This window comes from Eptatretus burgeri, chromosome 1 (genome assembly GCF_056783735.1).
Source record: "Eptatretus burgeri isolate ZD-2024b chromosome 1, Ebu_testis_v1, whole genome shotgun sequence".
NCBI lineage: Eukaryota > Metazoa > Chordata > Myxini > Myxiniformes > Myxinidae > Eptatretus > Eptatretus burgeri.
In genome coordinates, this window is record NC_140961.1 from 74,775,193 (window position 1) to 74,788,528 (window position 13,336).

General features: G+C 45.2%; 1 protein-coding gene across 1 annotated transcript in view; it reads right to left on the reverse strand.

Moving 5' to 3' along the window:
- LOC147034764 (ecotropic viral integration site 5 protein homolog) overlaps window positions 1–13,336 on the reverse strand; it is a 124,269-nt gene that overhangs the window by 103,042 nt on the left and 7,891 nt on the right. The window contains exon 4 of the mRNA XM_085855864.1: window positions 4,368–4,732. Within this exon, the coding sequence (XP_085711990.1) occupies window positions 4,368–4,732 (365 nt within the window). The remainder of the gene's footprint in view (window positions 1–4,367; window positions 4,733–13,336) is intronic.

The window sequence follows — 13,336 nt, forward strand, 5'->3', positions numbered from 1 at the left end:
GCAAAAACTTCGTTTTGGCAATATAACAAACAAACGTTGCAGACCAACAAACTTGGCAAAAAAAAATTCAAATTTTTTTCGCCAAAGAACAAACAGACAGAGAGAGGTGAAAACGTAACCTCCTTCACCTTCGGTGGTAGGGATAATAAGAAAATGCAAAACGTTATTTTTAAAAGTTCAATCAAGAGCTTTTTGTGGGGGTTTTTTTGTAATTTTTGAAAAAAAAAATTCCCCTTCTTTTCAGGAAAGGAGGCATGGGCTTGGGTAAAAAAAACACACATCAACCAAACAACACTCCTTGACAAGACCCCCACCAGCACTCCGTACACATGAACACAATCACCCATCAATGCTCAAGCTACCTTTTAGTCCTGCCAACATCCCTATACCCCTCAATCACCATATTTCCAGGTACCTGTCTAATTCAAATTTAAACTTATCTTCTGTTTCTGCTGCCACGATCTTTCCAGGGAGGACATTACATGCATCAACTACTCTCTGAGTAAAAGACCCCTGCTTTACTACCATCTTAACTATCCTCTTCTTTACTCTCAGGCTATGGCCCCTGGTCTTGTCACTGTCTACTCTGTTGAATAATTCATCTGCACTTATTTTATCTTTACCCTTCATTATCTTAAACATCTCTATCATATCTCCTAATAACCGCCTCCTTTCTGGTGTATAAAGCCCTGGCTCCTTCAGATGCTCCTCATAGCTGAGTGTAACTAGGCCTGGAATCAATCTAGTAGCCCTGCGCTGAACCCTCTCGATGGCATCTATGTCCTTCCTAAGTTGTGGTGACCAAAACTGCACACAATATTCTAGATGTGGCCCTCACTAAATTCCTGTACAATGTTAACACCACCTCTTGATTTATAAATGATCCCCCTCCGATACAACCTAAAACCCTATTTGCTTTACCTACAGCTGCCTGGCATTGTGCTGCCTGCTTACCTCCCGTATCTAATACTGTTACGGATTTGGAAGCCTTTTGCACACAAACAGACAGCAGTCCTTAAGCTTAGTTATTTCGATAAGTATGTGTTTGTAGTTAGGGTCCCGTCCCAATGTTTAATGGGTGATTAAGTGTATGTGCGCCAAGTTATTTTCGAGTTAGTTTTATACATCAATTCCCTTCACTTCTTCGCACCATCGATGCCATTGCCCACGTGCGTTCGACCACGGACGTGAGCGGAGGTTTCCTCATCTCAGAGCTCCGACTCCGCCCAGGAAAGGAGGGGGTTCCCCCCTGTCCAATCACCGATGGCCAGCACATCACCCCACGAAACTCTGTTCAATCAGGGCAAAGAGAACCTCAGGACGGACCCCTCCCACCTCACGTGAGGAATGAATAATAGTGGGGGCGATCCGGCTGGCAAAAAAGAGAAGAAGCCTCGTCTTGCCCTCATTTTTGCCTGATGGGATCGTCTCGCTTTGCCTGCTGGCATTCTCGTCTTGCCCACAAGTGCTCGTCTCGTCTCATCCGTTCTCGTGCTGGCTGGCGTCCGTTGCGTCATTCCCGGTCCCCGGTGCTTGGTGCAGCGACGAAGGTGTGGGTTCGAGTCCCCCCGCCCCCACCCGAACCAGCTCGTCTCGACCAGGCCGCACGAGGCGGAAAGGTGCCCGACCGAACTCTTACCCTCAGCTCGCCTTCCCTCCCAAGCTGAAGGGTCAAATAAAGGCCAACGGGCCCCATTTATTTTGGGTGTGTGTGTGTGTGTGTGTGTGTGTGTGTGTGTGTGTGTGTGTGTGTGTGTGTGTGTGTGTGTGTGTGTGTGTGTGTGTGTGTGTGTGTGTGTGTGTGTGTGTGTGTGTGTGTGGTGCCCATCCTGTAAGTAGAGACTGTTAAGTGCCTGTGTTCATTGTAAATTGCATTTCTTTTTTCGTGTTAAGTCTGCTCTGTGTCTCCCTCCCTATTGTAAATAAACCCGTGTTAAATGTTCCAGTTCGTTTGTGCCGTAAATTGTTCATTTGGTCCGGCACGGCTTTGGTAATCTCCGCTCGATTCCGCCGGATCCGAGTCGGTGATAGCGACTCGGTTCGGATAAAGTTGGCCGAGGGTGTGGCTTCCCTGGTAGCTAGACGGCGTGGGTACTTAGGTAAATTGGAATTAGACAAGTGGACCCTACCTCACGCCTTCAAAATATTGGCAACCACAGTCCTTTAAGTGACCCGTCGACTCCGGAGTTATCTGGGGTGACGACCTTTCAATTCCGGTGTTCAGTGGTAGACGGCCTGACTGCTCCGTTTTGCGGTCGTCCTCACCACCGACCCCCGGCCCCACAATACCACCCTCAGATCCTTTTCCTGTGTGACATGCTCCAAAATAACCCCTTGCATCCTGTAATCTCTATTTTCATTGTTCTTTCCCATACCTGACACCTTACACTTGCTCAGGTTAAATTGCATCTGCCAATCTTTTGCCCAATCTATGCAAGTATCAATACTTTCCTGAACCTGATCACCACCCCCACTGCTATCCACCTTATCTCCAAACTTTGTGTCAAAATAAGTCTCCAGCCTGCAGTTGACAAGAGCATGACGAGGGTACCGATTTTGTTAATTGCTCTCTTGCTGCACTTGGTTTCACCTGGGAGATAATTGTCACTTTTCTTGACAACGTTTCAGTCAAAAACAATAGCCTGGCAACCACTGTTTATTCCAAGCCCACTGATTCAAATCTGTTCTTTTCATCCTCACACCCTGAAAATGCGAAAGGGTCTATTTCATTTTTCTCAATTGCTTTGGATCTGCTGATTTGTGGAGATGTTTAGGACTTTCATTCACAATTACTTAGCATTCAAATGACCTCTCAGTCAAGATCATTCAGGTTGGCTTAACGGTTAAGGTGGCTGGCTTAAGATCCTAGGGTCTTGAGTTTGACCCACTGTCGTGACATAAAATAATACCAGGTGGGTTGACTCAACCCGTCATCCTTCCGAGGTTGGCAAAACGAGTCCCATCTTACCGGAAACAAGGGGCACCACATGAGCGAAACAGCCACGCTCCAAGCAAGGATGTAACCAGCAGCCGCAGGCTGCATACGAAATCATACACATCATTCAGGTAACTTTAACCGTTACAGAGTGATCGTGACACTGCCTTGACGTTTCCACAACCACCTCATTTTGTTTTCACGATGATAACAGTTTGCAAAATTCCATGTTTAAAGGCCCATTAACAACTGACCTTAAAACAAGAGCTTCCAGGTGTTCCCAAAAGTGCCTTACACTTGCACTTTTGTCAAACGAACCTCGCTATCAGGATTGTGAAAGCTCCTTTGAAGTCAGTGACCAGTTTGATTGCACTTCGACCAACATTATATATTGTTGCATCACCTGCACTATCGAAAACAAATTCAACATCACGGAGACAGGGCAAAGACTGTGTGATTGTTTCTGCGAAACACATATTGGATGTGAGAACAGCAAGGATGTCGCGCGACCAATAGGTCGACGCTTCAATCTTCCTCACCATTCCCCCCAATATACAACTACCTGTGAAATTTAAATTCACCACGGCAGAAGAGACACCCAGAACTAAAAGATGAAAAATACATTCACAAACTTGGGACAAATGGATTTACACCTGGTACGCAAAACCAAAGGGATTTACAAACATTTACATTCACTTAATTATTTAATCCCAACAAAAAGTTATCATTTTCCCATTTTGAGTTCATTTTTTCAATTATTCTCCTTTCTTTTCTTTCACTCTCCTTTTTCTTCTTCTTTATTATATTTTTATACCTGCATTTTTATCTTCTTTTCTTCTGTCAATCAATGATGCAACTCACTTTGGTGTTTGACCCTTGATCTCCTCCCCCCCCGCCCCCAATTTGAACCGGCTCCTTGGTTCCTTCGTTATAATCCTTTCTCTACCCACATTTTCTTCTTTCACTTTAAGGACAAATATTTTAAATGTATGCCTGGTGTTGGCTTAATGGATAGGATAGTGGGCTTGTGATCCTAGGAACCTGAGTTCAAATCCTGCTCAGCTGTTGAATTAATACCAGGTGAGGTTGACTCTGCCTGTCATCCTTCCGAGGTCAGCAAAATGAGTGGCAGAATGCTGGTATACTGTGTCGGAGTGGCGACCTGTCGAGGATTGTGTCCAATAGCCCAGGAGACTGCTTAGGCAGCACCAACGCTCTGCACAGAGTATGGTCCCAAAGGATGGATGGATGGATTTGAAATATTCCCAAAACACGATTTCCCACGGCAGATAACATTCTAACCCTTATCAACTTCTAGTTGATTAAATCTATTGTTTTACTTCTGTTGAAACTCCCTCTATCCCCAGTTTTCACCTTTCTACATTTTAATCATGAGCTTCTGGGGGTATTTTTTTACGGCATGATGTCATACCTGTTCTGTTCTTCCAATCTTTCCAACAATTCCTCCTCTTCAGGTGATAAAACTGGTGGTGGAGGAGTGGGGAATGGACTTGTGTGTAATGGATTTGAACCTCCCTCTTCACTTTTAACCTGCTCCAAAAGCTCTCCGGATCCCTCGTCATTTCCAGAGGTGGAAAGATGAGGCAAAGAAGAGGGAGGAGCGTGGATATGGTGCAGGCCCTCGAATGGAGGAGAGGAAGAAGAGGAGGAAGAAGGCTCATGTCCTACTGGGCCCCCTGGCCCAGCTGCTGCAACATGGGTGGCCACTTGAGTGACCGTCTGTTTAACCCAGGAGAGAGTGGAGGTAAGCCGTCCACTCATGAGTTCACCAACCACCTAGGTATGGCAAAACAAAAACAAAAAAAAACACCATCAGCAGATAAATAATATATCTTCACCTGGGTATCTGCCAAGATGCCAGGTAAAATGATGATACATCAAATTGAATGATAAAAGCTGGCGAGTCACTTCATAAAAAGGAGGTACCAAATCAAATGTAAGACCAAATATTGCATTGCAGTCATCAGAAGGAACCAGAATATGCAAAAGTGCAAATACGGTGTCATTACCAGGAACCTGGGTAGGATTCGGGTTTCAGCCGCCACCACCACCCTCAAACCATTCCAGGCACAGCCAAATGAGCCTTACAGAAAAAATTTCTGCAAGAATTAAATTATCCTAAGACACACACAGTGCCAAGAGAAAGTCTACACTCCCTTTCAAATTTTTCACCTTTTGTTGCCTTATTGACTGCAATTAAATTGCATTAAATCAGACTTTTTCCACCTTAATTACACATCGTACCCCACAACTTCCAAGTGAAAAACAAACTCTACAAATTTCATAAAATTTATTAAAAATACAACACTAGAATATCTTGGTTGGAAGGGTGTCCACCCCCCCCCCCACCCACCCCTCAGTTAATACTTGGTGGAAGCACCTTTGACAGCAATTACAGCTGTGAGTTTGTTGGGATACAATTGCTGTTATAAGGGGGGGGTGGACACTTATCCAACCAAGATATTCTCGTTTTGTAAATTTTAAATTAATTTTCTGAAATTTGGAGAATTTGTTTTTCACTTGTAAGTTGTGGGTTATGATGTGTAAATAAAGGTGTAAAAAGTCTGATTTAATGCAATTTCATTCCAGGCTATAAGGCAACAAAAGGAAAAAAATTGCAAGTGGGTGTAGACTTTCTAGAGGCACTAGAGATAAAGAAAGAGAGAAACTAGAACGGGCACTCATAGAGCGCATACCTTCGCCGCCACTACTTTTTTTGTTCTTGGTATGAGTGTGGGGAACTGGTTTCATATGAATGGTCTTATGACACAAACCACATATCTATAATGTCATGAGCCCCCCCGACTTCCGGGGGCTACGGACTAAACAACAATCAACTCACGTCGTTTTGGCGAGTCTTCACTCGCAAGCTCGGTGAATACAACGTTTCAACAAGAGAAGGTAATCTCGTTTGATGCTGGTTTCATGCAAATCGAATAAGAATTGACTGAGTTTGCCGAAAACCGCATATTTTTCAAGGGCGTGACCCCCCCCCCCCCGACATTTTACCTCAACCGGTGACATGTGTTTTGACATCATTGTGTCACAAAATTGGGCATTCAATTCTGAACATTTTGGTGCTGGGTTCATGTAAAGCGGACAAGAATTGACCGCGTTATGACAAAAACCGCATATTTTTCAAGGTCGTGACCCCCCTGACCTTTGACCCCTAACCGGTAACAAGAGTATGGGCGTCATTGTGTCATATTGCATATCACAAGATGAGGCGTTGAATTCTGAACATTTTGGCGTTAGTTGCATGCAAATTGAATAAAAATTGACAGTGTTATCGTAAAAAGACGATTTTGACCTTTTCATGACCTTGACCTTTGACCCGAACGATCCCAAAATCTAATCGAATGCTTCCTGGCTCATAACCAATCATCCCACCAAATTTCATGCAATTCGGTTTAATACTTTTTGAGTTATACGAATCACAAGATTACAAACAAATAAATAAATAAATAAATAAATACACGCCGACCAAAACAACCTTTCGCAGAATGCGAAGGTAATAAAATCAAAAACGAGAAGTGCACTTGGTGAAGCGCATACCTCCGCCACATAATGCCTGATCCACGAGAACATATCGGGCCTTTATATTTTTTCAAATATCATGCCACACAGTACTATTGTTGTGGGCCGGAGTTCGGTGGCGATAAACGACCACTTGGTGGAGCAGTAGAGCCGTCTCCCACCGAACACCCAGAATCTATAGGTCGTCACCCCGGATAACTCCGGAGTCGACGGGTCACTTAAGGACCGTGGATGCCAATATTTTGACCGCGTGGGGTAGGGTTAATTGCCTAATTTCAATATACCTCAGTACCCACGCCGTCCAACTACCGGAGAAGCCACACCCTCGGCCGACTTTGTCCGGACCGAGTCGCTGTTACTGACTCGGATCCGGCGGAATCGAGCGGAGATTACCAAAGCCGTGCCGGACCAAATGAACAATTTACGGCACAAACGAACTGGAACATTTAACACGGGTTTATTTACAATAGGGAGGGAGACACAGAGCAGACTTAACACGAAAAAAGAAATGCAATTTACAATGAACACAGGCACTTAACAGTCTCTACTTACAGGATGGGCAAAACACACACACACACACACACACACACACACACACACACACACACACACACACACACACACACACACACACACACACACACACACACACAAGAAAATGGACCCCGTAGGTCTTTATTCGGTAGAGCCGGGTCAGGGTACCTTCCCGCTTCGTGCAGTCACACCGACTCCAAACCACCGCCGGTGGGACTGACTCGAACCCACGACCCGAAGTCCACTGCCCACGTCCCTGGCTGCTCGGCCGCCACTACCACGAGGAGCCACCGCAAAGGGCCGCAGACGACGACCGAGACCAAGCCACCACGACCACAGACGAAGCCAATCGCCACCAAGACTGCAGAACGATCCAACCACGACCACAGACCGCTCAGCAATTGCCACGATCACTCCCCTAATCTCTTGAGGTAGGAGGGGTTTCTTTCCTCGCCACTCGCCTCCTGATTGGACGAGGGGTTGTCAGACGACTCGTGGCCGCACTTCATTGGTCAGGCCGAACACTCCATCTGGCTAAGGCGGAGCCAGCATTGAGGTGATCAGCCTCCTGATTGGCTGGGGCATGCATGCCATGCTCGCCCTTCGCTCATTGGCTGGAGGAAGCGCTCCATGCCCCTCCTCGGGGCGGAGCCTCGATCTGAGGTGAGGGAGGTTCCGCCCACGCCTTCAGCCAAAAACACGTGGGGCAACGGCGACCGGGTTGAGTGAGGGACGATGGTGCTGTTGTTGTTGTTGTAGATGTAAAAACCTAATTATAAAATAACTCACAGTGCACACACGAAATTCCCATTAGACATAGGGGATGGATTCTAACTATAAACACATACTTAACGAAATTACTGAACTATGGGGACTGCTGTCTATTTGTGTGCACAAGGCTTCCAAATCCGTAACACTATATCGTTTTGGGCCCCATCTCTCAATGGTGAAGAATCACTTTTGAAAATTAAATAACTCCCGTATCCAGATCCGGATTCAGATCTTCACCAAAATCGAATCAATTCATCCTTGCGACACACTCAATCTATCCACCAAGTTTCGTCCAAATCCGTCAATTTTTTGAGATATTGTGCTTTCAATCATTTTTAGCCCTATTTCTCAATGGTGAAGACTCATTGAAAAAATTCTAGTAGTCAGATCCGGATCAAGAGCTTCACAAAAATCGAATAAATTCTTCCTTGTCACACACCCAATGTGTCTACCAAGTTTCATCCGAATCCATCCCCAACTTTTTGAGATATCATGAAATATATTGTGTTTGGCCCGATCCCTCAATGGTGAAGAATCAGTTTAAAAATTCGAGTAGTCGGATCCGGATCTTCACCAAAATCGAATAATTTCTTCCTTGTCACATACCCAACCTGTCCACCAAGTTTCATCCGAATCCATCCAAACTTTTTGAGATATCCTGTACACAAACAGACAGACAGACAGACAGACAGACAGACAGACAGAAAGGGGTGAAAACACAACCTCCTTTACCTTCGGTGTCGGAGGTAAATAAAGAGTAAAAGAGCCATACATTCATGAGTGGGACATAGATTTGTGGGATATACATTTAATTTCTTTTTAAATCAAGAGTTTTTCAAAACAGTCCCTAAAGGCCCGGTCACACCTTGACGTTTTAGCCAACGTATGCCGATTTTTGAATTTTTTTTCTAAAACGCTGGCACACGTTGAATACGTTATGGGTAAGTTTTGATAACATTGAGAGCACGCTGAAAAACACTGCCATACGTCGTTGTATGTTGGCTTTAAACGTTGTACTTTTTGGTTGTCCTCAAATTTTTTCATGCTTGAAATTTCACGACGTATGCCGGCGTATGACTCACACGTTCCGCTACGCTGGCCACAAGTTGTATGCACGGTCTGCGATCGTTGACAAATGTCAACACATGCTACTTGTAAGTTAATCATAAGTTGAGACACGCCGAGGTAATGTTTAGCGTACCCGAAACTTATTTCTAACCTATGATTAACGTGTTGTTGGCACGTTACGCGATCGTTGCCACACATCGACAGACGTTACTTTTAAGTTACTCATAGGCTGAAAGACGTCGGTATAATGGATCGTCCTTGCGTCAGCGGCCACGGCCACGGCCAGGACACTTATTTGCAGCATTCTTCAAACTTTTCTTCGGCATGACGAGGATGTTCACACTTCGATGTCTAGCTTGGCTATGATTCCAATTGTCCATCGGCAGCGTCTATTTAAAATAGTCGAGTTTGAGCGTTTTAACACGTTCAGAAGAAACGCTTCAAATTTCAAAACCCCAGCGTCAAAAAACAAAGGCGAGTGACAGCAATTTAAATCGTTCATTGTAAACAATGAAAATAGCTGAGTGGTACCGTTTAAAAGTCGTTGAGTGTAAAAAAAAATCCAATTGTTGAGGCAAGCGTCTACTTTCAATAGTGGAGATGCAGCCATTTAAATCGTTAAGTGGCAGCCTATGAACCTACCCGTGGACACGCGGACGCAAGGACGATCCATCATAACCTACACCCTCCCCCTCACACTCACCTACTACTGCCAACATGAACAAACTACTACTAATACTAATACTGATACTGATACTGTTACTGTTACTGCTGACATGGACATTGACTCAAAAGGAACTCGAAAACACTGTTGGGTTCCCCTTTTATGAGCAGCATTTTTATATACCAATTCCCAAAACCGCTGGGAACACGTCTTTATATGGCAGTTGTAACCTAGAAACACGTTAATTTTTTTTTTTTTGTCGACCGGAAGACGTCATTGGAATACGTCTACATACGTCGATGTGTGTTGGGACTACGTAAAGAATTGGTTCAAAGCACGTCAAACATAAGTTAGAAATAAGTTTCGCGTAAAAAGACATTACCATGACGTGTTTCGACTTATGAGTAGCTTATAAGTAACCTTTGTGGACGTGTGTAAGCGTCCACATATCGTGTGTAAAACTTATCCCCATCGCATGCGGAACGTGTGTCATACGCCAAGTACGTCGTAAAATTTTGAACATGTTTAAAATTTCTTGACGTACTCTACTTACTACGACATATGATAGCGTACTTTAGCGTTCTACTCACGTATACCAAACTTACTCATACCGTATTTGACGTGCCCCAACGTTTTAGACACATTTTTCTTAGGTCGGCATACGCTGGCAAGATCGCCAAGGTGTGACCGCGATGTTGTCACTTCCATTTCTACGGCAGTTATGATTCGAATCGTTGTGCGTCAGCCTTTTAATAGGCTACGTCACGACATTGTCGGCGATGCGTGCAACGCGCTATGCCGAAGTTAGACTATCGTTGGGCATCGGTTGTGTAGGCCAACAACAGGTTCAGCATTCGTTGGTATAAGTTATCTATAACACAACGAAACGTTCTGTGTCCATTACTAATATGTTATGCATACGACCAACTCGTTATGAATACGTCCGAATCTTTAAAAAAAAACATCAAAAGTTCAACGTCAGCCAGCGTTTTACATACATTTTAATACGTTGCCATTGCTGGCTAAAACGTCAAGGTGTGACTGGGCCTTAAGTTGTAAAGATAAACTCAATGGGTGTGTGAATACATGGATACAAGATGAGGGGAAAAAAAATTTTCCATTTGAAAATAACTAAAAGTACCAACATAATTATGACATGAATGTTTACCAAAGACCCATTAAAACATGCTCAGAAAATTACAGAAGAATCATTAAAACAATGCAAATATTATGACAACAGTGAACGAGAAAGGCACTCAGTGGAGCGCATACCTCCACCAGGCTGAACAGTTACATTTTGTATCCCACTGATGGGCCCGATCTGGATCCGGACCTCCAAAATCTAATCGGCTTGTTCTTGTCACCTCCCCAACTCATCCACCAAGTTTCGTCCAAATCTGTCAACAACTTTTTGAGATGTCATGCAATATATATATATATATATATATATATATATATATATATATATATATATATATATATATATATATATATATATATATATATATATATATATATATTGTTACGGCTGTGGAAATGCGCAAACCACCATTAAGGGCCCGTAAGTGAGATATCTCAAAGTACATGTGTAGTTAGCCCCAAACCCGTTGTATAGAGGGATTTTATGCGATTCATTCGGGCTGCGACGCTTTGAGTTAGGCGTTTTTCTGTTGTACCTTTATTTTGAACCAACCACGTCTCAACCGCCATCACACAACAACCACCACGCCAGCCATCGTCACCAACTACAACCACACTCCAACCCTCGGACAACAACAACAACAAAGCCAACAGCCACGACCTTTACCTTCACAACTCAATCCCGCAAACATTGCATCACCGCCATTCCCAAACGGCACCATAACCATCAAACCACCACCGTAAACCCTCCACCACCTTCGCCTCTCTTCTTCTACGGCCATTCCCACACCACCTGTGAACACTGAGCGTCGGGCTGTCTCGGGCCCGTTCAGCGATTGGTGCCGAACGCACCGAGCCGCGAGCGCAAATAGCGGCCTTTCCGAGGGAGAATTCGGATCAAGAACGCTACACGCCCACTTCCCCTCCGTCCAATTAGCAAGCACGGAGCGGCTTGGCCCCGCCTCCAGGCGCGTCTGTGTGAAATCGACATATGCAAATTCTAGGATCAGGGGAGATTCACGCCCCCTTTCCTCCGACCAATGGGCGAGCGTGGCTCCGCCCCCGAGGTCATCCTGATCCGGATATTTGCATATTAGCTGCTCCTGCCGGCCTATAAAATGGCGAGCGCAAGGCGAATCGTGGCAGAGTTGAGTCGAGTCGGGTGGAGAGTGAGTCGAGTCATCGGTGTGGCAGAGAGTCGAGTCGGGTGGAGAGCGAGTCGAGTCGGGTGGAGAGTGAGTCGAGTCATTGGGTGGCGAAGTCAGTCGAGTCGGGTGGCAAAGAGAGTCGAGTTGGGTGGCGAAGTGATCGGTGTGTCTTCGAGTTGGGTTCTGGAGTCGGCTGAGAAGAGTGGCGGGAAGAGGCAAAGGAGCTCGGGTCTGAGGCGAGAAGGACGGCGGTCGGCAACGAGGCCGCGGTGTGGGATCGCTCGTCGCGGGACCCAAGCCAGCCAGCCATCTCCTTCCCCCAGGGCATCAACAATTCCCTTTTCCCCCGCGCTGATAGTGCAAAAAGGGGGCCCCGTTCCCACCCCACTCCAAACGTCGTGCCAACGAAACCCGCCAAGGAGCACGGAGTCGGGGCACAGCCACGCGGCCACATCTGCGGCTCGTCCGCCAACGCGTCACGAGGACGCGGGTAGGATTCCCCCCCCCCCCGGTCTCGCGGGCCTGGCCGCTCCTTCAGGTCACTCGCACAATTGGCTTACAGGCCTGTCTGCCTCCTTGTCTATGAGGGTGGCTTCTTTCCTTTGCTTTTGAGTAAATGTGTGTTGGCGCCGTCTGTAAAGTAGAACTGTATAAGTGTTGCCGTGTGTGTGCGTAGTCGGTAGTAACTCTGCGTCGTTGCTTTTGTTTTGATTGCTATATGTGCATTTTGAATGTTTGGCTGTATATTTGTGCTCTCCGTGTGTCGTGTAAATTAAGTGCTTGCATGTTGAACTGTTTTCCCTTTTCGCTTTGTCTTTTCTTGATTGACCCTCCATCCTGCTTCACGTAAAGGGTTCGTATATATATATATATATATATATATATATATATATATATATATATATATATATATATATATATATATATATATATATATATATATATATATATATATATATATATATATATATATATATTGTTGTGGACCGGGGGTCGGTGGCGAGAACGACCGCTAGGTGGGGAAGTTTACGCCGTCTCTCCGGAATTATAGGCCGTCGCTTCGGATAACTCTGAAGCCGGCGGGTTGATTAATCGAACGTGAAACGCCAATATCTCGACCGCATGGCGTAGGGTTAATTGTCTAGATCCCAATATACCTAAATAACCAGGCAGTCTTGGCTACTGGGGATTGACGCCCTCGGCACATCTTTCTCAAACCGGGTCACTCTATCGACTGCGGTAGAGTTCCAACTACCGACTACCAACTCCGGTTTGGTTGCAGCCGAGCGGAAACTGCCAAAGCCGTGCCGGCTCAGAGTAACGGATTATCGGGGATGAAACCCCATCTGAACTCAGACCCGGACCATGCTGGACCAAATAAAGAAAGGACGGAAACGAGCTGGGAACATTTCTAATAATTTATTTACAATAAAAGACAAGGAGGCAAGACTTGAAGCGAATATGCAGAGCAGGAATTTACAATTGATTCAAAGCACTTCCTCAATTCTACTTATAGAC